The 26,599-nt window shown below is 42.4% G+C and overlaps 1 protein-coding gene across 1 annotated transcript in view; it reads right to left on the minus strand.

Annotated features, from left to right (window-relative positions):
- Window positions 1–4,804: 4,804 nt before the first annotated feature.
- JAM2 (junctional adhesion molecule 2) overlaps window positions 4,805–26,599 on the minus strand; it is a 69,673-nt gene continuing 47,878 nt past the window's right edge. Inside the window, exons 3-10 of the mRNA XM_058661738.1 lie at window positions 23,974–24,081; window positions 22,480–22,632; window positions 19,616–19,818; window positions 14,722–14,821; window positions 10,564–10,671; window positions 9,154–9,169; window positions 6,754–6,793; window positions 4,805–4,946 (exon numbers count right to left, since the gene is read on the minus strand). Of these exons, the coding sequence (XP_058517721.1) occupies window positions 4,914–4,946; window positions 6,754–6,793; window positions 9,154–9,169; window positions 10,564–10,671; window positions 14,722–14,821; window positions 19,616–19,818; window positions 22,480–22,632; window positions 23,974–24,081 (761 nt within the window). The 3' untranslated portion in view covers window positions 4,805–4,913. The remainder of the gene's footprint in view (window positions 4,947–6,753; window positions 6,794–9,153; window positions 9,170–10,563; window positions 10,672–14,721; window positions 14,822–19,615; window positions 19,819–22,479; window positions 22,633–23,973; window positions 24,082–26,599) is intronic.

Consider the following 26,599-nt stretch of genomic DNA (forward strand, 5'->3'; position numbering starts at 1 on the left):
GAGACACCAAGAGGAAGGCCAAATACTTTCAGCAGTAGGGACCTCATACATCTTTGGCCTTAGAAATTATGGGAAAATGCTTTCATTGTTCCTCCTCTCCTGGATACTTTTTCCAATTCTTGCCCTTCTCACAAAGCTGCTTGTCCTCTGGCAGGTGCTTTCAGGTGTTTCATTGTTGTTTTTCCCCATTTGGGGGGAAGTTGGAGACTATTCCACTCATAACTTCTCTGTCACATAATTTTGACAATTCCTACATTCTCTCCTTTTATTTCTCCTTTTCCCTATTCCATCCATACACTATTCAGCTAATATGTACTGTGTGGGAGGGTAAAGGGTAGCAGTGGCTGAGGTGATTATTTCAGGGCATCTTACCACTTCACAGTGAAAATGGAAGATTCACTCTGCCTCTTCCTCTCTATGTAATGCTGCCTTTTAAATAAATAGGTCGTTTAAACCATATTTTAACCAAAGCATTAGAGAAATTTTGTCAGTAAGTGTTCTTTAAGTTTATTCTTTCACAAATTTTTTTGGAGGGTTAAAAAATTTGTTGAGGGTCCGGCAGCGTGGCCTAGCAGCTAAAGTCCTCACCTTGAACGCCCTGGGATCCCATATGGGTGCCGGTTCTAGTCGCGGCAGCTCCACTTCCCATCCAGCTCCCTGCTTGTGGCCTGGGAAAGCAGTCGAGGACGGCCCAAAGCCTTGGGACCCTGCACCCGTGTGGGAGACCTGGAAGAGGTTCCAGGTTCCCGGCTTTGGATCGGTGCAGCACCAGCCGTTGCGGCTCACTTGGGGAGTGAATCAGTAGGTGGAAGATCTTCCTCTCTGTCTCTCCTCCTCTCTGTATATCTGACTTTGTAATGAAAATAAATAAATCTTTCAAAAAAATTTTTTAAAAATATTTGTTCAAAGGCAGAGTTACAGTGCTCTTCACTCCCCAAAAAGCTCTAATGGCCAGGTCTGGGCCTGAGCTTAGCCAAGAACCTGGAACTTTATCTGCTCCTTTCCCAAGTGCATGCAGTAGCAGAAAGCTGGTTCAGAGGAGAGCAGCCAGGGTTTGCCCATGTTATAGCAGCATTGTAGGTGGATGCTTAACTCACTCTACCTTGCCATCCCCTTATTTTGGTTTTTAAGAGTACACTCTACATTTATTAGATAATCAAATGCTAGGTAATATAAAATACTTTATATAAAACATGGTTCTTTTCTCAATGTATTTACACATTGCTAGAAGTATTAAACATTTGCATTGTTCTCAGCATTAATAAAACCAATACATCTTGCAACAAGTGCCAACAAATATTATGTAAATTCAAAGACGAAAAGGTTCCAGCTGGAGGAATGAGAAGGTACTTATTCATTTAATTGAAAGATGAAAGACAGAGAGCTTCCATCTGGGGCTCATTCCCTACATGGTTGCAATAGCCAGGATTGGGCCAGACTGAAGCCAAGAGCTGAAAACCAATCCATGTTTCCCACCTGGGTGGCAGGGACCCAAGAGCTTGAGCCAATACCTGCTGTCTCCCACAGTATACTTCAGCATGACTATGGAATCAATAAAACTGGGACTCGAACCACACTGATAGGGGACATGGGTGTCCCAAAAAAAACCAAACACAAGGTGACATAACAAAGGCCTGAAATTGAAAGGTTAGTGAGCGAGATGGAGTCAGTGAATGAACAGAGTGGCTTAAGCATAGGAGTAGAGAAAGTAGTGGTGTTTGGGGATGCTTGCACCCCTGGAGTATATGGTTCCAGTCTTGCCTCCCCTCTTCTGATCCAACTTGCAGCTAATGCACATTCTTCAAATGATGGCTGAAGCACTTGGGTCCCTGCCACGCACATGGGTGACCCACATGGAGGTCTAGCCCTGGCTACTGCAGGGATTTGGGAAGTGAACCAGGGAATGAAAGCTCACTCTGTGCCTTTCAAATAAAATCAAATCAAAACAAATGTGATTTGTGTATCTGCTGAGGGGAAAGAATGAGATGGCATTGAAGCTAGCTAGAGGAAAGGGAAGATGGTATCACAGGTGAGTTGGGAGGGTTGGATGGTTTAGAGACTAGAGGATGAGGGGAAATGTGAGAACAGAACCCAAACATTGCAAAGGAAGGAGCTGGGGTGTACAGAAATAGCATGGCTTGTGAAATGTCCTAGATCCAGAGGGATCTGTTTTTCATTTATCAGCTCTATGAACTTGGCAAGTCACTAATTTGGTTGTTTAGGGACTTATTTTTTGTTTATCAGCTCTATGAACTTGACAGGACACTTACCAGCTCTATGAACTTGACAGGACACTAATTTGGTTGTTTTCTCAACTGTCAGTTGCATTGCCCACCTGATGTCATCACCGAGATGAGATTTCACACACCCTCAGCCTCATCCCTCCCATCTCTGACATATACTATTCAGTGCTCTTTGCCTTGTATTTTCAGAACGTGTTTTTGTGCATCTAAGAAATTGGCAGATACCCAAACAATGTTGAGATTGTAATCTGAAGCAGCTGAAGAGCTAGCCCTGTAGCTACAGAGGGTAAGAGGGTGTAGTTTCCTGGGTTTTAATGAACAACAATAGGTGGATGACTCGTCCCCTGCACTGTTAAATGGAGCTAAAAAAGTTTTGCAAGATCAGCTGTTTTTATTGTAGATTTTAATCAAACAATGCCACCTGTGAGATGAAGGAAGTTCTTAGCAAAGCTGTATTGAAAAAGTCATTCCAGATTTAGTTAAGCTAAACCCTCAACTAAAAATAAATTAATTCTAGTACAACAGGAACAATATGAAAACAAAGACTCTAGAGCTTTAATCTTTATACAAAATTTCACTGAAAGAAAATAAAATCAAAATACTATTAACATTTGCAATGACATTTTACCAATTGTTGGTGTTCCAGTCCCCCAGAAGCACATGGAAACACTTAGACACCAGTGACCTACAGATAAACTATTACTAATTGGAAAATTAGTGCTGAATACCATGCCCTTTGTGTGGGAGAAAGCACTGTTTATATGAATTTACTTAGCCATATACAATATTTTAAGAATGTGTAAGATGTTTTGACACCTTTCATAAAATGAATACTCTAGCTTTCGAAAGCAGCTCTGAATCTATTAGTGAAGCTAAGGCACTACTTAATTTCCCCCTGCAATGTGGAAGTGTATCATTTAAGCTGAAGCAGTTGCTCCTGTGTGATGATAGGTGCGCTCAGGAGGCAGTCTGAGAGTCATCACTCCCATGGCCCTTTGGCAAAGCCTGAAGAGAGCATTCCTCAAACCAAAGCCAAACATTTCATCGGGGCCTAAGCAACATTTTATGAAAGCTTACAGAAAAATCAGGGAATTATGCTTATGGGCTCAAACTTGACTACGTTTTATTGGAACATCTCGTTTGTTTACTCGCTGGCTGGTTTTGCACTGCAGTGGCAGAGTCCACTGACTGCAACAGGAGGTGTGTGACTGAAAACATCCACTGTGTGGCCCTTTACAGACTGTTTGCTGACCTCTGACTCAAGTGGTGATTTGACTTTTGGCACAAAGTCATGGTGCAAAAGCCCAGGCTCCAGGAAGAGCGTCTAGTGACAGCATCCAGTGTCCCAAACAAGGGAAGCAGTGCGACAGCAGCCATCTTCCACTGGCTGGTGGCTAGGCACGGTAGGCAGTGACTGAGTGCTTAATCCATCTGCTCAGTGACTCCTGGGTTTTGCTGTGCCCATGGGGTAGAAGAAAGCGGACTCCTTTGGAAGCAACTTAACCATGCTCAAAACTGTCAAAGGTAGCAATAACCTTTATATCCAGATCTTCCAGAATACAACATGCTTTTTGCCCTATTTTTTTCCTAGTCTGAACTGAATAATCATAGTAAGCTATGACAATCAAGCGTTTTGCTCTTAATATTAAATAAATCATCAGAATTTTCAAGGTGTGCCAGCAGCTGTGGGGGCCTTTTTGGTTCATCAGTTGAGAAGCTAAAGGATTACACCCATTTCTTATTCCAGCCAGTTTCTCCAGTGTCCTGTGCCTCAGGTAGGGCACCGCACGCACGGAGGGGCAAAGAGCAGTCCCACCCTGATGAGCTGTCAGTCGACTCCTGTCCTGGGCGTCTCCATCTTCCCCTCACAGGACTGGCAGCAGCCGAGCTCAGCCTGGCCCGAAGACGCTCCACATGCTCTCCAGAAGCAGGATGCTTCGACGTCACTGGGAGTGCAGGGGACGGTGCTGCTCCCTGGATGGCTTCTGACGTGAAGGCCGTGAGCCTCGCAAATGACACACGCCTAGTGAATTCCGTGCACACCTGCGAGCGCTGGCCATTAGGTCTTGATGATGCTTTTGGTTCTTAGAAGTGGAAGTAAACACAAAGTATAAATCCTTCTCTGTGAGATGTAACGCCCCAGCCTCCCTCCTGTGGAGGAATTCATGATGAGCCAGCAGCAGAATAAGGATTATAGTAAGAGAGAAAAGAGGATTCTGGTAGGAATGGGAACAGGTTCCTTCTGCACCTGTCAGAGTATTTCCCACACTCGCATGCACGACCTTTTCCTGGTCTCTGGATTAGCTTCACAAGCAGCGTGATTTGAATAACTTTCTCTAGAAGTTAGGATATCTGTTAACGTTTCACAAACCTCAGAATACTGCAAAGTGCTCTGACCCTTTTCCTCCAGTTTGAGCATCTGTGCTGCCGAAGCAGCAAGACCCTTCCCCTCGAATCGGACACCAGGAGCCAGCCTCTGGGTTAGATGCTGACAGAACTATTTGTTGGAAGGAACAGTTTCAGGTGAATCCATGGTCATACAAATTACAACGGAATACTAATACCATTTCCTCGAGTACCCTTTTGCAAATGTAAGCCCAAACAGTTTTATAATAGTTTAATAACTTGTGCAACAACTGTGGTTTTAATGAAGTCAACACTGGAATTCCTTTAAATTACAAAAGATTTTGTGTGCTTGAAATCCTAGGAAAAGAAAGAAAAAAAAAGTTTAAGGATAATGTACTAATCCATATTCAGAGACATACAAACAAATTTTAAGTAACAAGTACAAACAAGAATCTTTGCAAAATACATTAAGCTATTTTCTAGTGTAATATACTAGAAGACAAGATGCTCTGAAACGTTGCTGAAAGTTAAAAAAAAAATTACCACTGGAAGTGAGATTAAGAGAAATTGGTTAGGGATGTGCTATTTCATACGGGGGCAGGGCCAAGGCTGTTGGTAAGCATCCTATAAGATAGTCCCCACAAAACAAGGAGTTATATGACCAGAAGTGTAAATGGTACCGTCATGCAAAGTGAAACTCAAGGAGGGTCCAGTCCTTAGCTAGGAAGGCAACTGAGTACACGAGTCAAAGCCATTTGTTTTAGAAGCGGAATGCCTCCTATGGTTGATGGGATGCAGTTGTTTGATGCCACTGCCATGGAGTACTTTGCACAGATTGTAAGAGTAACTTTGGAGTTATATATTGCTTGTCTTTAATTAAATAGCAAAATCACAAGATAGGATGGCTTCTGTGACAGATTTGCAGTAGATAATTGTTTTAAGATGAAATTTTCGTCCAAAAAAAAAAAAAAAAACAACTATGCAACAGCAGTGGTTACTAAACACGAGCATCTGGTAGAATTACATAAAATACTGATGTCCACGCCCTACTCCAATCTTTCTGAAAAGAGAATCTGAGAAGTCCTGCCATGAAGTACTAAGGAATTCTGGCAATGCAGGCTCTATTTCTCATGTGTAGACCTCTAAAAATACTTGCAGCTCTTTGTCTCATATCCCTGGACAAAACAAAAATGAAGGTTGCCTAGCCATCCAAAAAAAAAAAAAACAGAAATCTGAACAATGATGATATTTACTGCTGTACTCTCTATCAATGTGACAGTAAAAAATGTCAAACTCATGTTGCCAAAATAATCAGAATTGGATAATTCCTGCCTTTTTTCAAGTATTATTAACAGGTTCTTTACAGCATTAGCAGAGAATTCATATCCCTCCGCTTGCCAAGGGCTTTGAGTAAGCAAAATCCTGAACTAGAGGCTGGTCACGTGGCGGGTTTCCAGCTCAGCTGCGGTTGCCCTGTGACTCTGTCATGTAGCAGACAATCAATACTGCCAGACCTGGTGACAAAATCAGGTAGACCCGTGAGAAAAACAATGACAGGATGAAGATCACTTTCTGAAACTACCTTCCATGCTGGGCAACTTATCATGCCATCCCAGACAGGGCACCTCGAAATGCCAGTGTTATAAAGCATAATGAAAATGAAAATTCACAGCATTCTTAAAATTATTTCATTTTCCCTGCTCCATTACTAAACACATCCACTCTACAGATACACTTTCTTTTTTAATTTTTTTTTTTTTTATGTGGAAGAGACATATTTTGGGGTGGTGTGTTCTGAGTTTTTTTTTTTTTTTTAAAGATTTATTCATTTTATTACAGCCAGATATACACAGAGGAGGAGAGACAGAGAGGAAGATCCTCCATCCGATGATTCACTCCCCAAGTGAGCCGCAACGGCCGATGCGCGCCGATCCAAAGCCGGGAACCTGGAACTTCCTCCGGGTCTCCCACACGGGTGCAGGGTCCCAATGCATTGGGCCGTCCTCAACTGCTTTCCCAGGCCACAAGCAGGGAGCTGGATGGGAAGTGGAGCTGCTGGGATTAGAACCGGCGCCCATATGGGATCCCGGGGCGTTCAAGGCGAGGACCTCAGCCGCCAGGCCACACCACCGGGCCCTACAGATACACTTTTAAAAATACTCACATTTTCACTCATTGTAGTGGCTTTAGATGAACTACTCTTCCTGTATGGGGAATAAGAAGGCAATATTTATTATTGCTTCCAAGTGTAAAGCACAAATCTTTCAGTTAATGCTACATTCATATGTTGTCTCAGCAGGACAATGAATATTTATTCAAGCGAGATAGCAAAAATCAACAATCCTAACTGAATTTCCCACACGTTACACACAAAATTCCAAGAGAGACCCTTGCACAGTCCTACATGGGTAACTTGTAAGAACCTGGCCCAGCACTAGCTCTTACAGCCATCTGGGGACTTAACCAGCAGACTGGAGATCCCTGTCTCTCTCTGACTTTCACACAGATAAAAAAGTGTTTTAGGAAGAGGGGTGGGGGAAGGACACTGAGAGACCAGGGTTGAGCCAGGACAACCAAATGTCAAGCCATGGCAGCTGGGCATACAAGGGAATGCTCGTGCGCTTAACTTTGGGTCTGCTATGTACATACACACAAAACAGCCAGAAATCCAATTCACATCAACTAGGGTTTTGGTGATCTCATACCCCAATTACTCTTAACATTTCTTAATTCCAGTTAGAAAAGTTCACTGCCTCCAGATGAATATATTTAGTGATGAAGTCAGCACTGTGGGAAGTGGGTAAGGCCTCCACCTATATGTTGGCATCTTGCATGGGCACCAACCAATTCATGTCCTGGCTGCTCCACTTCCAACCCAGCTCCCTGCTAATGTGCCTGGCATGCAGCAGGGGATGGCCGAGTGCTTGGGCCCCTGGACCCTTGTGGGAAACCTCGAAGTAGTTTCTGGCTCCTGGTTTTGGACAAGCCCAGCTCCAGCCATTACAACCATTTGGGAAGTGAACCAGTAGACAGGAAATCTCCCTCTCTGTGGTTCTCCCTCTAGCTCTGTAACTCTCCCTTTCAAATAAATAAAATCTTGAAACATATATACATATTTGTATGTATGTGTTATATATACAAATATTTGTGTATAAATTTCCTAATTGGTCTGCCTATACCAACCTGTTGTCACCTGACAGCTTAGCACTGACTATTCTGAGTTTTGAAGAATTAGGGTGACAATGCTGAGGATGGCTCAGTTGGCTAACCTGCCCCTTGCAAAACGCCAGGATCTTATATGAGTGCCAGTTCGGGTCCTAGGTACTTTGCTTCTCATCCAGCTCTCTTCTTGTAGCCTGGGAAAGCAGTGCAGGATAGCCCACCAGTGGGACCCTGCACCCATGTGTGGAGATGCGGAAGAAGCTCCTGGCTCCTTGCTCAGCTCAAACCATTGCAGCCATCTGTGGAATGATCCAGCAGATGGAAGATCCTTCTGTCTCCTCTTGTAAATCTGCTTTCCCAATAAAAATAATAAACATATATAAACATATTTTTTAAAGTGATACTACTCATTACTTCCAAGCCCTCTAGCGACTTTTCATCTTACTCAGAGCCAAAGCCAAAACCCTCATGATGACCTAGAATGGACAACACACAACATGACCCCTGCTACTTTTCCACACTCATCTCCCTTCTTGCACGTCCCTCACTGTTCCAGCCACACAGTTCTCCTGGGTCCCTCGGACACTGCAGGCACTCCTGGCATGGAGCACCTTGCGTCTGTGTGCTGCGCTGCCCGTGCGCTCCTCCAGTGGCTGTGTGCATGACTGGCATCGTGCCTTACTTGTGTCTTTCTCAGTGTCGCCTCTACTCCTGCCCACGCACACTCTATTCTCTTACTTGCTTCATTACTCTCCTAATACGTGGCCCAGTCCGGTATGTCGTATAGTGTACATCTGCGGACTTTGTGCTTGGCTCTACTAAAATGAAAGCTCCATAAGACAGGGTGTAGTGCAGTTTGTTTTGACCTGCTGTATTTGCCAGTCTCAGAAACAACATCAGGCACAAAAGCACTATACAGTTAAACGTAAAAAATAACTTGACTTGAAATTTTTAATCAGCAAAATGCACTAAATATATTTTTTTATAGTAGTCATGAAAATGCCTGCAACGTGAGTAGGAAACCATGTTTGTGCTAAAGCACATCTGAATATTTACAAAAGCATTTGTGGGTCATATAAAGTTACCAACTTAAAAACTGGCCTGCCATTGGGTTCCAAGTCCCTCCTGCTGTTACCTTGGCAGGGTCAGATCAATGATTTTGCAGGCAGGTTCCCCACCCCTGGTCTACAAAGCCAAATAAGTGACTGTCTTTTTTTAACTAGTCAATGACAATTTACAAGCATGCATGAGGCATTAGGCACGATACCTATCTTGATGAACTTTAATAACTTCCCAAAGGATTAAACCTACATAAATAACTTTGCAGTTGTTGACTTTAGTTAGATAACAGGAAAACCATTGGAAAAGGGGAAAGGAATGAATGCAAAGAAGCTATACTTACTGGAAAGAAGCTTCTCCTGCAAAAGAATAAATATGTCTCATGAATGCAAGGCACAACGTGGCGTGACAGACTCAGCTTGCTTTCTAAAACACCCTGACTCTCACTGACTGAGGTTTGTACCAACTAAATGAAGGTTGGAAACTTTTCCTATAAAGGGCCAGGCAACAATATTTAAAACCTTGTGGGCCTTATGCAAAAATCAACAACCCTATATAGTTACCTTTATAATGAGAGAATACAGAATAAGTGAAAGGGATTCTTTCAGTTCAAAGTTACTGCTTCCTGTCATCAAACAGATTCCAAATACTCATCTATAAAAACCACTTTTAGCTCATGGCCCTACAAACAAGTGTGGGGAAGAGATAAATTTGGTCTTTGCATCCTAGTTTTCCACGCCTTATCCTAATTACAAGTCAGAGTGTCATGGAAAGTTTTCTGCCACATTAATTCTGGAGCAACATTCTTAGCAAATAAACTCCTAGTGTGCAAGAATACACTTTAATTAACTCACTATTTTAAGGAAATTTTCTTCAAAAACTCCTCATTAAAAATACACAGATGATAAATTTTAAACCTATTCAGGCATCTTACGATCTGTACTTGCACGGGTAAGCCACCAGGGGGACACAGCTGGACTCCATTCACAAGATTCTATTACAGCAGTATGGAGTAGAACATTATAAACATGAGCAAAGGTTATCAATTTACAGTCATTACCCTTAATTATAGAAAACCTCCTTGAATCCATGTTCATTGAAAAAATATTTATCACACTTAATGCTTAACTTGGGTATTATTCATTATTCCTTTTAAGATCCAGATACTGGTATGAAAATTTTTCTAAATTCTAGAATTCATGTTCACTCTAAAACAATGAGTCTAACACTTGTTAATTCTATATACTATCTAGCATTCCACTACAAAAATTCTACTTACGTATATTGCCAATGGGTCTCGTCACAGAATTCTATACTGCTTTTGAGCACTCAGATAATTTTAAAGGTAAGGAGTGAAGAAAAGTATTCAGATGTTAAAACACTTTAAAATCTGATCCATTTCTTGTAAATCTACTGTACTACCACATAGTGGTTTACTTGGGAAAAGATCTCAAATACATATAGATACAGCATAAATGTTGGTCTACCATGAACACAAGAGGCTCCCTGCAATGTACCATGCTCTGGGTGCCTCACACATTCTCTGTTGTTCTTGGAATTCTAGAATGAGCTAATTCTATCTTCTCTTCCTACAGTTGTCAGGATGCTTCATAACCCACCTGCATGTCATCACAGACATTGTCAATAGTAGAAAATCAACAAACAGCATTCTCCAGAGTTTTCTAGAACTTCTATCCCTAGAACAGCATGTCAAAAAAACTACATCCGTAAGAAGGGGTGGAAGTTCACTTACTTGAAAAGTAGCCTTTCCTCTGAGCATAGCACACACCAAGGCTACACACGGAGATCACCAATACCACAACCACCACAGCCGCTATGATGCCGCTGATGTTGAGGTCATCTAGAACATGAAAACCCTGCATGAATCCACGTGGGACAGATGGACAGGGGTGGAGACTCAAAGAAAAGGGCTCAAAAAGCCCCCCATTTGAGTTATACAAAAAAGCAGCTTTGATGTTTTGGTAGCTTGTTCAGCTAATTTATTGCCAAGGACATGGCTCAAAACTGATTGAAATGTTAATAGAATTCACTTTTGCAAGGATCTTAAATTTTAAAAAGGTTGACTACCCAGAAATAAAAATTTACTCATGTAGGATTCCTTGACATTCACTTGGAGATGTAAAAATTCACAGAATTAAACACTGATTGGAAGCAAACATTTTTTTCAAAGGCATATAGTTCCAAAGTCAGTGATGGCACACAGCATCTCCAGCTGCTAGCTCCGTCTCTCCTTCTCTCTGTAACTCTACCTTTCAAATAAAGTAAATCTTAAAAAAAAAAAAAAAAAAGACAGTAACATTTGCCAAACTTTCTAAATTCTGGGGCTGGTGCAGAGGCATAGCTACCTAATCCTCTACCTGCGGCACAGCTTGTGCCGCAGCTGCTCCACCTCTGATTCAGCTCCCTGCTTGTGACCTGAGAAAGCAACGGAGAATGGCCCAAGGCCTTGGACTCTTGTAACAATGTGGGAGTCCCAGAAGAAGCTCCTGGCTCCCAGCTTTAGACTGGCCCAGCTCTAGCCACAGCAGCCATTTGAGAAGTGAAAAAGCAGGAGGAAGAACTCTCTCTCTGTCTTTCTACTCTACAATTCTGCCAATCAAATAAAAATAAATAATTTTTTTTTTAAAAAAATGGAAGCAGTGGTCAGCACAGTAGTATAGTGAGATAATCCTCCATCTGCTGTGTTGGCAGCCCAATTAGGCACTGGATCGAGTCCCAGCTATTCCTCTACTGATCCAGCTCCAGGGATTGCCTGGGAAGCTAGCAGAGGCTAGCCCAAGTTCTTGGGTCCCTGCAACCAAGTGGGAGACCCAGATGAACCTCCTGACTCCTGGCTCCTGGCTCATAACTGCCCAGCTCCAAATAGTTACAGCCATTTGGGAAATGAGCTTGTAAATGGAAAACATTCTCTCTCTCTCTCTGTCTCTCCTTCTCACTCTCTCTCTGAATCTCTGAATTACAAGTAAAAGTACATAAAATCTTTTCATAAATGTAAGCAAAATAAACAGAAACAGTGCCCACAATACAAGGTCATGGTGAGAATCAGAGGTTTTTATATATTATAAGAATGAAATTAGGAAACACTTAACTAACGTTCCAATTTTTAAACATGTTCATATGAATGTTTAATGATAATTCAAAAATATCATGCAAGGGATACTTTCCAACAATTCCAATCACTGCTTATGAATGACTATAAATGTCAGCTGCTGGCTCCTTTGCTGGCTCCTTCGCTGGCTCCCTGTTGGCCAAGTAGAAGCCCTGCACTGAGTGTCTGACTCAGTGAACTTTGGCTTTCGCTGGCCACTCCTGGCTGTGCAGGCATGGCAGTTCTCAGTGTGCCTGCTCACTTGCTCACTCTCTCAAAATTAATTTTAACAGGCAGAGTTACAGGAAGAGAAGGACAGACAACGACAGAATCTTCCATCCAATGGCTTACTCCCCAGATGGCTGCACCAGCCAGGGCAAGCTCAGTCCAAAGCAGTGGGCAGGAGCTTTTCTTGGGTCTCACATGTGGGTGCAGAGGCATAAGGGCTTGGACCGTCTTCTGCTGCCTTCCCACGTGTGTTATCAGGGAGCTGATAGGAATGCTAATGCTGTAGGCAGAGGCTTAAGATGCTATACTGAAACATCATCCCCTCAAATAAGATGAGCTTCATAAACGAATTACAGGCTGGCATCGTGGTTCACAGAGTAACCCTCTATCTGTAAATGCCGTGAACCCACATGGGCTTTGGGTCGTGTCCTAACTGCTTCTCTTCTGTGACCCAGCAACCTGCTTATGCCCTGGGAAAGCAGTAAAGGATGGCTAAAGTCTTTGGGCCCAGCAATTACATGGGAGACCTAAAAGAGCTCCTGGCTCCTGGTTTCACATAAGATCAGCTCAGCTCTGGCAGCTGTGGCCATCTGGGGAGGAACCAGTGGGTGAAAAATATCTTACTCTGTCTTCTCTTCTTTCTGTAAATCTGCTTTTCCAATAAAAATAAACAAATCTTTTTTTAAAAAAATCAATAAGATTTGAAATGCAAGTAGACAAAATACATTTACATCTAAGGGCACTAAAAAATAATGTGTGGGGCCTGGCATGATGGCCTGGTAGCTAAATCCTTGTCTTGCATGCACTGGGATCCCAAATGGGTGCCTGTTCATGTCCCGGTTGCTCCACTTCCCATCCAGCTCCCTGCACATGGTCTGGGAAAGCAGTCAGGGATAGGCCAAACCCTTTGGACCCTGCACCCATGCGGGAGACCCAGGAGAAGCTCCTGGCTGCTGACTTCGGACTGGTTCAGCTTTGGCCATTGTGGCCACTTGGGGAATGAATCAGCAAATAGAAGATCTTTCGATCTCTCTGCTACTCTCCATAACTCTGATCTGCCTTTCCAATGAAAATAAAAAAATAAATGATGAATTTCTGACTCCACAAATGTGAAGAAAGCTCCTGTTCTCAGTGTTCTGCTGCCAGGGGCAGCTCTCCTGGGTACTCTGCAACCCCTCAGGTACCAACTCCAGCTCATCCCTCTCTCTTACACAACTATACTCAAATTACATAGCTTTCACTCAAAGAAGAACTCAGCCACATTATTAAAACTAAAAACACAGGGGCCAGCACCATGGCTTAATCAGCTAATCCTCTACCTTCAAGTTCTGAAATCCCACATGAGCAACTGGTTCATGCCCAGCCACTTAATTTCCCATAAATTCCCATTTATGGCCTGGGAAAGCAGCAGAGGATGGCCCAAACCCTTGAGACCCTGCACCCATGTTAGGAGACCCAAAAGAGGCTCCTGACTCCAGATTTTGGATCAGCTTAGCTACCATCAGGAGAATGAATCAGGGGATGGAAGATCTTTCTCTCCGCATCTACTTCTCTCTGTAAATCTGCCTTTCCAATAAAAACAAATAAACCTTTAAACTAAAATGAAAGAAACAATATATTCTGAAACTCATATAAACTAGAAAAGATTTTTTTTTAATGTTGACCAATAGATTTGAGAGGATTTTTAATATAATGACCCAAGTTAATAATCTCTAAGTTGTTTTTCCTTATGTGACAGATTCCCTATTAACCACATATTCTTCCCATATGGGTGGGTAAACATCCTTGCAATGGGACTTGCTATTCCTCCTTAAAGGCCGCCAAATTCTCTTGGAAGGAAAAGATTTAACATCACATCTTCTGGACTCTAAGAGTTTACCTTAAGGTATAGAACATGTGACAGTAATGTTCTACGGCCACCTATTATCCATAAGTATTTGACATATATTTATTTTAGTTTAAGAAACAAACAAACAAAAAAGCTCTCTCTGCTGGTTCACTCCTCAGACACCAGCAATGGCTCGGGGACACAAGAACTGAGAACTGGGCATTAGGAACTCTATCTAGTTCGCAGTGTGCCACCACTATTACAACAATTCTTACAATTTCAAACATCGTCTTACTCGTATCATGTCTAAGAAAAAGACCTCTTACTAGGTCCATTCTGGGGAGATGGAGAGACACAGAGGATGAATAATTTGCCTAACAGACTGTGGCTCGTACATGGGAAGCCTGCAAATGGAACCCCCACAGACTCCTGGCCGTCCTCACTTCACACGCTGCGAGACAAACATGAGCTAAGCAGCTCCTGTCTGAAAGGTGACTCAAAAAGACCCTATCACAAACATTTATTTGAAACATATAAAAATTCTGAAGGATAATACTAAATATTCTTGGCTTTTTGCGGGAGACAGATTAAAATCCATGTTCATTCATTTATAATATATCAAGCTAATTTTAAAAATTCCCTTCTATCTCTTCTTCCAATTATCCCACCGTCCCTGTCTCTTACTCATTTCAGCCTCAGCTATTTTCACACTTTAGCAGTGAACTTCTCCCAGGATTTCATCTTACCTACTTGCAATCGCTTTCCAGGACACCTGCGATATCCAACTGAGTTACGGGCTTCACAGGAATATTCTCCACTGTCCAGTTTGGAAATTGTATTAAATTGCTATTGGTGGGGGGAAAAGCAAAGATAAATTTTAGAGAAACAAACTTGGTACTAAACTGTCGCTGTCCTGCAGCGATGGACTTGGTGCACGGAGCGGATAATAACACATGGACTACTGACTGATGATCAATAGCCAAAATTTATTAGGGGCAACAGACTTTATATGCTGAGGGTCATACAGGATTAGGGTAGAGATACTTAGTTCATCAACAGAACCATCAACTGTTTCTATGTCTTAGTTTGGAAGTCCTTTTGCCTTGTATATTACTTCCCACTCAACTGTTCTTATACAAATGATATCTCATCAGGTATACAAAAGGTAGCCATATAGTTGTTCTCATGCAAAGGATATCCAATCAGTCACACACAAGACATCCATTCAGTTGTTTATCATACAAATATTGTCCCATCAACTGTAATCCTGTGCTTGCTGACAACGGTCGCAATGTCCTCCCACTAAACTTCTAAAATTACTGTGTCCCTTGTATTTTAACATTAACTGACTCTTACCAGTTTAATCATTCAGAACTTTAAAACTCTGGCTTCAAGATGTAAATAGCTACACCTTCTCTCGAATTTGATGGAGAAATTGTTAAATATGCAGAAGAAAGCTTATTTTCTCGGTTTTGCTATGGTGTGTGGTACCAGTACGGTTAGTAAGGGAAAGCGCACTGCTCAAAGTGCATCACACACAGCACCATTAAGAGTCTAGGTATTTCCCAGTCAATTGAAAGCTCCAACATACCATCAGCAAAAATTTACATCATTATGGGATTAATTGACATAGTAATGAGTAACCAATATGTTAAAAGTAAGTGCGAGTTCCCAGCCACCTTCTGTGACCACCTCACCTACACTTCAATTTTAGTTTATACACAACATATAACATTCATAACATAACATGTTATACATAACATCATATCATCTTAAATTAAGGCAAACATGTGGTATTTAACCTTTTGGGATTGGCTCATTTCCCTTAGCATTATGGTTTCCAGTTTGGCCCATTTGGCCACAAAGAACTGCATTTTGTTTTTTTTAATAGCTGAGTAGTATTCCATGGAGTAGATGAACCATAGCTTTCTTATCCAACCCTCTGTTGATGGGCATTTTGGTTGTTTCCATGTTTTTGCAATTACTGATTGTGCTGCTATGAGCATAGGAGTGCATGTTGGTTTCTCATAAAACAAGTATTCTGGATATATTCCTAGGAGTGCTATTGCTGGATCATGCGGTATGTTGAATTGAGGTCTTCAGACCAGAGAGGGTATACCTAAGAAGCCGTTGAACTTGACTGGACAATAAGATGCTGGACTCTAGGTTTGGTATATGCTTGCAATGGGGAAATCTCAACTGAACTTGAGCTGTGGTTATGCAACAAGGTGGAGGAATCCACCATGGTGGGAGGGTTTGGGGAGGGGTGGGGAGAACCCAAGTACCTACGTAACTGTGTCACATAATACAATGTAATTAATGAAGTAAAAATAATAAATAATAAAAATAAATTAAAAAAAAAAAAGAGTCTAGGTATTTCTGGAACCTGGCACGACAGCGTAGCGGCTAAAGTCCTCGCCTTGCTCATGCTGGGATCCAGTATGGGCGCCGGTTCTAATCCTGGCTGCCTCACTTCCCATCTAGCTCCCTGCTCCTGGCCTGGGAAAGCAGTCAAGGACGGCAGGAAACATTCGGGCTCTGAACACATGTGGGAGACCCAGAAGGAGCTTCTGGTCTTGGATTGGCTCAGCTCAAGCCGTTGTGGCCTCTTGGGGAGTGAACCATCAGATGGAATATCTTTCTCTCTGTCTCTCTTCCTTTCTGTATATATGCCTTTCCAATAAAAATAAATACATCTTTAAAAAAGGGAGAGAACCTAGGTATTTCTAATTCTCGGCTAACATCCATAAATGAAGGCCTCCTTAGCAAAGGATCCACGTACTTTCGTAAGGCACAGGGGTCTCTGAGCAGCAGTGACTGCTTCCTCCGCAAAGCAGAGTTACTGCCAGCAAGTGACTTGGGGCCGAGGAAATCTCAATTGGTATTTTTTTTACAGGATTGCAAATTTCATCAAACCTGGAATTTTTGAAAATTCTGAATAGATGATGTCTAGCACAAGTCCCTGCCAGAGCAAACGAAAGCAAGCCTGAGATGTAACAGACTTAGTCGCTTGTATCAGTGCTTGCATCCCCTTGGAAAGTTTCTGGAAAAAATGAAGACAGACAAGAAGAAAAATGAAATGGAAGGAGGGAACAAGGAACGAAGGATGGAAGAGAGGGAGGGAGGAAAATATAAAGAAAGCAAGAAAGGCATGTGGGTGCATAGGTAGGCGGGTGTGTGAACGGCCTCCTGGACTCCTTGGCAGCACCCTCCAGGGAGAGTCCAAGGATGAGAGGGCTGTCCGGTCATTCTTTGGGGACCCTGGAGTCACATCCTCACCACTGCAGCAGTCACTGTGGCCCCAGCCAGGAGAGCATCTCCTCATTGCCTTGGACCCTGCCACAGCATACATCACCAAAAACAGCGAGAGTCTGACCCGAGAGTTCCTCTCCTCCCAGGTTTCTCTGTCCACTCTGCATTCCCCTCTTTTCTGGCTCTTCTTCCACTTAGTGGAATAGAAAGCTTTTTCTGGTTTATTTTCATTCTGTGAGATTATTTCCCACTGTCCTCAAAAACCAGAATGCCTTCAGAATATTTGCCATGTATTTAGGGCCAAGATTATGTATGAATAACAAGTTAGACTAAAACCCCAAATGATCTCCCAGAACTCTGTAACTGTTAGTTAAAAGAAAACCATTGGCACTTGTACAACAAAGACTTTGTTCAATTTTTTCTCTCTCTCTCCCTCTTCTCTCTCTCTCTCTCTCTCTCTCTCTCTCTCTCTCTCTCTCTCTCTCTCTCACACACACACACACACACACACACACTCCATTCCAGCAAACCCTGAGTGTATTCCTGTGATATCACAAGATATTTCAAGGGTGGGTTGAGGCTTAGGAAAGTGAATCTGTATCATTTCAGACTTGCCTTAGGGCTTTTATCACCTGCTCTGAGGAAAAAATAAATTCGAAAAGCAAATATAGCAAAGTGTGACAGCAGATTTTCTGCCCAGTTTCTCGGTGTAAAACCATGTGGACCTGCTCACGGTGCTGACCGACTGCTTGAAGGGCGAGAGTGTGACGTTATGCAAGGGGAGCCGCAGGTCTCCATATCCTTTTCTTTTAGTCATTTGACCAGTTAGCTTGACTATGTATCAGAAAATTTAGCTTTAAATTTTATTGTACTCTTATAGACTCAATGAATGAAAGAAATGCTATCCCCTCCTTTTAAAACTGTGATTACTCTCATGCCTTTAAGATTCTTCTGATAATGTCTTTTATAATGGTTCTGGAAGTTGATATTTCTGAATTGTTATGTAATTTGCTAATAACTTAAGTAGAAGTAAAAAATAATTCAAACATGATGATTGTTTTTTACTTCTACCCCTTATTTCTTTGCCTTGAAAAGCCAAAGAAATAAGGAGAAATATCAATTGTATTTAGTTTAAATTACTTAAAAGAGAGAGAGATGTTGAGAAAGAGACAGAAAGATATCTTCTATCTGTTGGGTCATTCCTTAGACAACTGCAAGACGGAGCTGGGCCAGATTAAAGTCAGGAGCCTGGAACTCAACCTGGGTTTCCACATGGGTCCCGATGACCCATCCACTTCATCCACCTCCCACAGGGCATATTAGTAGAAATATGCTGGAGCCAAGACTCAAACACAGAGACTCAGGGGCTGGTGTGGTGGATCAACAGGCTAATCCTCTGCCTGCAGCACAAGAAGCCCATGTGGGCACCGGTTCTAGACCCAGCTGCTCCACTTTTGATCCAGCTTCCTGTTTATGGCCTAGGAAAGCAGCAGAGGATGGCTAAAGTCCTTGGGCCCCTGTACCCAGGGAGACCTTGAAGAAGGTTCTGGCTCCTGGCTTCCTACTGGCTCAACTCCTGCTATTACAACCACTCGGGGAGTGAACCAGCTGATGGAAGATTCTACTGTTTCTTGTCCTCTGTGTAAATCTGCTTTCAAATAAAAATAAATAATAAAAATTTTAAAGGCACTCTGATGTGGGATGTGGGTATCATAAGTGCAGTCTAAATCATTGTGCCAAATATCTGCACCTTAAAATGTCGTGAATGTTACAGAGCCTCTTTACAGGTTCTTATCGATATTCTCTAGAAAAACCTTACAATCGGGATATTTTTCAAGAAAGAACACTTGGAAAATCTGGATGAAATCTAAATTAACAGGCACTCAAGCCACAAGTCCAAAGGCTGATGACTCAGAATCACAGAAACATTCCATGACCCTGATTGATACCTTACTATGGATTAACTACAATCCATCTTCTGGCAGGGTTAGCATCAGGGTCAGGCTATCCCCAAATGAGCTTTCCTGCCTTTCCCTGGAGCTGTAACTATGGAGCTGCACCTGGTCATTTTCCAGGCCAGGAAGCCGGCTATCAAAAACTTCCTGATCAATTACCATGACTTGGGCTTGACCTGCTTCAGAGCACTCACATGACCCTGGGCGTTCAGGTCCTGTTTTCCCTACGTGGCCCCCTCATCTCACATGTTGGTCCTTGCCATTATTTCCATGGGTAGGTGCTGCCATCTTCCGGCTACTCACTTCTCCCTCTACTTAATATGCAAGGCATCAGTCTGTTACCCCCCACCCCCCACCCCCAGTCACCTATGATCTAAGCATATTTTCATCCAAATGCAAGGAACCTTTAGCCCAACCCTTGAAATGAGCTTACCAGAGTTCCAGATTTCACATTCACTGTGTAGGAGCTGTTCGTGCTTTGTGAGTCAAGCCTGGGATTCCCTAACAAACGGATGCCATCCTTAAACCACGTATACTCAGGAGCTGGCCTCCCTTCTTTGTCTTGACATCGTAGCTCTACCACAGTCCCACTCAGCGCAGAAGCGGGGACCTCACATGACGGAACTGCTGGAGCCACTGAACAATGAAAATCACGTGTTGTTGGTTATTTATAAGTAGGCAGCAAAAATATACTCACTCTACCTACCTAGGAGAGAGTACTACTTGGTCAATAGATTGATTTTTCATGGGCTCAGAGTAGACACCACAGTGCCAGTCCCACTGTTGCCTGATGGGGTCCTAAGCATGAGTTCTTGCTGATGGAATATGGCAAAAGTAATATATGCCACTTTAAGCCTGACCCCTGAAAACCTCCAGGACCCGCCCACTCCCTGGCAGATGTCAATAGAAAGTCACATATTGAAGACCCTAACAGGCCATCTCTCTCTAAAAATTTCATGGAGTAAAACAGAATTCCATCACCACCCTTGCCCAAGCTATCTAGGTTTCACTAAAGGGGAAAAAAAATTCTACTATGTTGAACCATTCACTGAGAGTTCAAAGGTTTACCTCTTTAAACAATCATGACTTCAGCTAATACAGCAGCTATTATATTTTTAGATAAACAATCTTAACTAATTTCCTCACCAATGGCCTTTTTTTTTAATTAATTGATTTGAAACGAAGAGTTACACAGAGAGGGAGAGAGAGAGCGACATATTCATCTGCTGCTTCATTGTCCAACTGACTACAGTGTGTGAGACCAGACAAGGCTGAAGCAGAGCCAGGAACTTCCTCTGAGTCACCCACGTGCGTGGCAGAGCCGAGGTACGTGAGCCCTCTTCCATTGCTCTCCCAGGCACATGCGCAGACAGCTGGATCGGGAGCAGAGCAGCCGGGATTCGGGCCACAGGTGACATAGGGAGCCAGTATTACAGGACCTGGCCTAACCTGCTGTGCCACAATGCCAGCCCCTTACCAATCAACGGCTTTAATGTTTTCTTATCAACTGTACTGAAAAGAAGGCAAACCTGACTATGTTTCTTGGCATTGTTACTCAACTAAAATCCCATTCTACATAGAACTGGCTAAGTTATAAAATGCCTGATCCAGAAATCAGGGTTATTATGTTCTGAAGAACTTGGCCAGTAAAGAGTTGAGCTGATGACCTAACCCCTGGGAAATCCCAGAGCTGGCTGTCGTAGGCCTAATTCTAAGATGGTCCCATATCACTGGTATGCATATTCTCTCTTTAATTATTCAAACATTCGTTTAAGTACTACTGTTGAGGCGTTTTGAAGCTGTATTTAGGGCCCCAAATCCATTGTCTTTTAAGATGGGGAGATTTGGTACATGGGTCTGACTTAATCATACCGCTGCTTTGAAAGCAGAGAAGTATTCTCTGGTCACAGAAGAGAAAGATTCAAAGCACACAAAGGATCTGACACACTTCTGAAGGGCCCAGGTGGCAGGCAGTGGGGTGGCCTCTGGGAACAGGCCTCGAGCTGACAGGCAGAACTAATGGACAACTTTGTCAGCAAAGGCAGTGAGATTGCCAACACCATGATTTTCTTAGAAGCCTCCAGACAAAAACTCAGTCCAGGTGATGCCTGGGCAGAGAACTTAGCCACGCTGTGAACTTCTGACCCACAGAACCATGAGCTAACAAAGGAACGTTCTACATGTTACATGGCAAGAGCCAACACACACACTGGCTAAATCTGCCGCAAGGGTCTGATTTAAATTTTTTCTATGCTAATATATCACCAATATTTCAGGAGGAGTGTAGGCAACACACACACACACAAGAGAGAAGGCAAGTTATTTTATTCCCTATGTTTGGTAGCTCATGCTGACACCAAAGAAAGAGACCATGGGCCCAGTGCAGTAGCCTAGTGACTAACGTCCTTGCCTTGCGCACGCCAGGATCCCATACAGCCGCAGGCTCTAATCCCAGCATTCCTGCTTCCCATCCAGCTCCCTGCTTGTGGCCTGGGAAAGCAGTCAAGGACTGAGTGAGAGACCCAAAGAGGCTCTTGGCTCCTGGCTTCGGATTGGCTCAGCTCTGGCCATTGCGGCCACTTAGGGAGTAAACCAGCAGATGGAAGATCTTCTCTCTCTCCTCCTCCTCGCTGCATCTTTGATTTTTCAATAAAAATAAACAAATCTTCAAAAAGCAGAGAGAGAGAGATCATGTTCCTCTACCAATTATGATTATAAGCTGTTAACCTCTACCAGTGATTCCTATATTAAGTAAGCGTACTGGCTTTGGGGTTAACGACCCTTTCTGTGCCTGAATGGCCTTGGGAAAATATTTATCTTTTATTTCCTCGTCTGTAAAATTCATTAGGTATGTGGAGAGCCTAGCATATATTAATTGCCAACAGTGGTGGCAGAAGCAATACCTATGCCAGAACCTCCTGCCAGTCTTGAGAAAGTGCTCCTGCGTATCGTGGGGGAGCATCAGGAACGGGCTTAGGCCTGCACAGTGAGACATGCTCTGGTAAGGACCAACTATAAAATTTGCACAGCCAATGAGGTGACAGGAAAAACAGCCAAGGCCTCACTGGGAGAATGATGTCTGTGACCTCTTGCAACCACTGGGTGGGGACCTCTGCTGTGCAGTGTGCCTGGTCAGGAACATTTCATTGCTCCCAGAAGATGTGGAAATGGAGATGGAAGTGGGCAAAGAGGGTGGGGAAGGAGAGATGGAGGTGGGGAAGGGGGCAGAAGAGAAGGACGGAGGTGAGAGCCAGGAGGTAGCCATGCAGCCGGAGACAGTAAGTGCACGCGTATCACCTAGTACTTCCAGCGTGACTGTGTCCTCTTCCAGGTTTTGGCCTTGCTCCGAGGGGGCGCTAACTTCACAGCGGTACTTCCCAGCATCATTTCTTGTCACGTTCTTGATGCGTATGCTGAAATCTATCATCTCAGCCCGATCTTTGAAATCACCTTTTACAAAAAGGTGACAAAATTAATGATAATGCGAAGAGTTTTCTACACAATACCTGGAGTTATTTCATTTAGTAACCAAAGGTACTGACATTCTTGCTAAGGAACTTGTTTTTAAAACTTAAAATTAGCCACATGTGCTGTTAGTTTTAATTTATAAGAATTGTTTTAGAATATTAAACAATACTCTTAACATTTCTGTATTTTATCTCTATGAATTCAATCCAAATGTCTGTCTCATCCCCTTTCTAGGTTGCAAAAATGGTCATGTCTCTAAAATCGATGGAGAGCTGGGTCTGTCAGTGACTGCACCTGTCACAGCCAACCTGATCCTGCCACAGAGGAAAAGGGGAAGAGGGGAGAGTCTTCCACTCTTTTGGCCAGCTTTTAATAGCGACATATACAGAATTAAAATGTGATTTTAAAGAATGTCTAGATACCAGAAATGGCACCTGCAGAAAATTCGAATAAAGACAGTTGTGCTATTAGCACTTTCATTCCCACAGACTTGATAGTATAAAAAAGAGGGGATATTTTCAATTTTCCATGCATTTTCAAATCGTTTTTCCACTTAATGCTTTACATTCTTTAAAATTTGCTTCAGGATTTTTACTGTAGAGCTATTTTAAACAATAATATTCATTATCCATGTCAAGTTGTATTTCCAACTTTAAAAATACTTATAATGGAAAAATTGACGCGTACACACACTTGGAAAGTAAAAAAAGACTCAGTTGAGCTGATAATAATCCATGCCATTTCTTACTTCATCTGTGCCTCTATCATTGGGCATCTAACACTTTGAATTGTCATCAACATTTTAGATGAAAAGTATATCACATGTTCAACAGGATGAGAGTGGAAATAAATGTGCAACAATTCATACCAAATGTATAAGGAGCCAAAAAAGAGATCACTGAAATCGGTCACTGTAATGAGCCGTTCAAAAGTCTCAATTCCGTTTCTCAGTAGCAACCTCCTTTCCTGGATGGAAGTAAGGAAACACTAAGAAGTTACTCTTACTGAGCTGCGGTCTCTGTCCCAATCTGACACCATTTGTCATTCCATTCTTTTCAAGAGTTAAGTCGTGGCTGAGTAAGAACAATTTTGCTTTGTATCTTGTAAAACAGAGCCAAGGGTGCAGGGACTGCATTGGGTTCACCTGATTCGCTCCTCTGTCCCGTTTCTGTGGCTGTTGTGTTTTAAATCTCAGTTCACCTCGCACTTACAAAGACACATTTTCAGTAATCAGTCATGTCCTGTTCTCATTTGTAAATTTAAGGACTTAGGCTGTATCTGGCATTTTCTTGCTCTGGCTTGATCAAGTGAACAGCTTCTTACCTTGCAGAGCCTGTTGATAATACACAAAGGACACGCTCCGCCCCAGTTTCTTCCACTCTAATCTGGAAGAAGTGGTCTTCTTTGGGTTTTTGCAGGCTAAAATAACCTCTAGAAAGAACAACAAAAATATTTATTTTCTAAGTGTTTCTATGGATTATTTTACTTACGCAGCTAACATTTTAAACACCCTTAAGTTAATTCTTCATATTTCTATTCATTTGCTCATAAATTATACCAGAAGATACCATGTTGACTTAACCCCACATGAAGCATTCTAATTCTTGCACAAAATGAAAGGGTGGTATAATGTCACTTCCCATAGTTACCTAGTTTCCATCTGTAAGTTGGAGTAATACTCGGAGTTGTTCTGAAGGTGCATATGTAATAATGTATGCAAAACACACAAGCCTTAGCAAATGACACTTATGGTTAATGATTTATCTTATCTTTAGTCACAAGAGGCAAGTATGATAGTATCAATTCAGTTCAGCATCAGTGAATGGACAGCTCTATTCTGTAAAACACGGAGATGGTGTGTAGGCAGACTGCACTCTCACGCACACTCTCTGCCAACCCTCCCTACAAACACATGAATACAGATAAACATGGTCTTCTACACTATTCATTCCTACCACAGACAGACTGCCTAGACCCTTGCTTCCATCTAAGGTATTGAAACATGTAATCTTGGCACCAAGTTTAACTGCCTCAAAGTATTAAGTTGACTTGATTATAGGAAATTTACTACAGTTGCATTAGTAAGGAATTCTTAGAACCTCCAACTCAACCCCTCTTTGGACTGTCCAAACGAAATGACTATGGGGAGAAAAACCCAGAGCTTGTGTATGAACTGCTTCAGTTGGCAAACTAGAAATTCCAGATATAAATACTTCTCAAGTATTCTTCAACCAGAATCTCTAGAATGCAAACCCCATATTTCAGGGACATTATTTTCCCATAATACACATGGTCTGACTTGAAAAAGCACAGTATCTTTGGCTAGATACTATGTTGAACTACTTTCCCTACCTCTGATTTTGATAAGAAAATTTAGTGACACTTTTAACGTATTGTAAAAATTCAAAATATTATGTGATATCCCAGGCTTTATTAAAAATATGTACACAGACAAGGAGAAAATGTGTGTAAGAGTAATGAAAATCATAATCCAGCAGACATTTGTGCATAATCTATGCTTTTGATGAAATGTATTTTCTATTTTTATTTCCACACATAGTGCTAGAAATAAAAATAGAATAAAAGGTGGTGAACAATAGAAAGTAGGGCAGAAAGAAGAAAGGTAAGGAAACAAAAAAACTTGAAAGTTGCTTTCAATTTTTTTTTCTTTAATATTCATTTATTCATTAATTACATTGCATTACATGACTGGGATTCAAAACAGGTTTTACACTACAAAGAGACACCATTTTGCAGATGTGTTTACAACTACAAAGCCCAATGTGTGCTGAGGGAGCTGTCTGAGGAAGTCCAGGGCTGTTCTGTTGATTAAGAAGAATGGGCGGCAGCCTTCCGGAGGCTCGGGCTTTAGATAGGTTTCCTTCCCGTATTTTGTCGAGTTTTCCAACAATGAAACACACACCCACCTTCACTTTAGCCCATATCTTACGAATATGCCTATATCTTAACAATAATGTCATACTGAATATCATACTGTCCCACATATTGAACCATACACACAAATGTCTCTGTTGAACCATATACACACCCCTTTTGGTGAATCCTTACTGATTTCAATCCTCCCTACTCTGTGGAAATAATATTAGAAAATGTAACCAATGGTTTTTCCCAGTCCAGTAACCACATGCCAGTTTCTCTCATTCACCACGTAGGAGGTGAGAACCGGTCCTATCCAATTTGCTGTAATCGCGTTGAATGATTAGAATGTGGCCAGCGTTGTTCTTGCGAGATATCAGTGGACAAAACAGATTCCTAGTGCTTGGCATTTGACAGTCTAGAAAGGGGAAGTTGGGCAAAGAGATAATGCCAAAAAAGTGAATTACAGAGTAGGTAGAAGGCGACAAATGCTGTGAAGAACAGCGTGAACACAGGAGGTGTGAGGACAGAGACACAAAAAGGGAATCCATGTGGTTCTGTGAAAAACAGTGTCCCAAGCAAGCCAAAGCCAGTGCCTGGACTCTAAGGTGTTAATACCTTGATCTTGAACTTTTAGCTTCCAGAGCTGTGAGAGAACTAAGTTTTCTGATATTTTAATAAACCTGGCTTGCAGAATTTTGCTATAACAGCCCTAGGAAATGAATACAGAGACAAAAATATTGGAATTATGGGGTCAACATCTGAGGATAAAGAACTGCTTGAACTCACCCACTAACGTCCCTGGACTCTACTCTTTAGCTAAAATCTAACAGCCATGGGCGAGATAGGCACAACACTGAATGGGTATCTGCACCTCCTGGCAGAGTGCCGGGGTTCAAGTCGTGCTCCATTCCCAAGACAATCACCCTAATAATGCACACTTTGGAAGGCAGGAGACGGCTCAAATCCTTGGGCTCCTTGCCACCCACATGGGAGACTTAGAGGGGTCCTGGCTTCACCCTGACTTTTGGGTGCACTGGGAGACTGAACCAGAAGATGGTAGCATTCTCCC

This window comes from Ochotona princeps, chromosome 3, assembly GCF_030435755.1.
Source record: "Ochotona princeps isolate mOchPri1 chromosome 3, mOchPri1.hap1, whole genome shotgun sequence".
NCBI lineage: Eukaryota > Metazoa > Chordata > Mammalia > Lagomorpha > Ochotonidae > Ochotona > Ochotona princeps.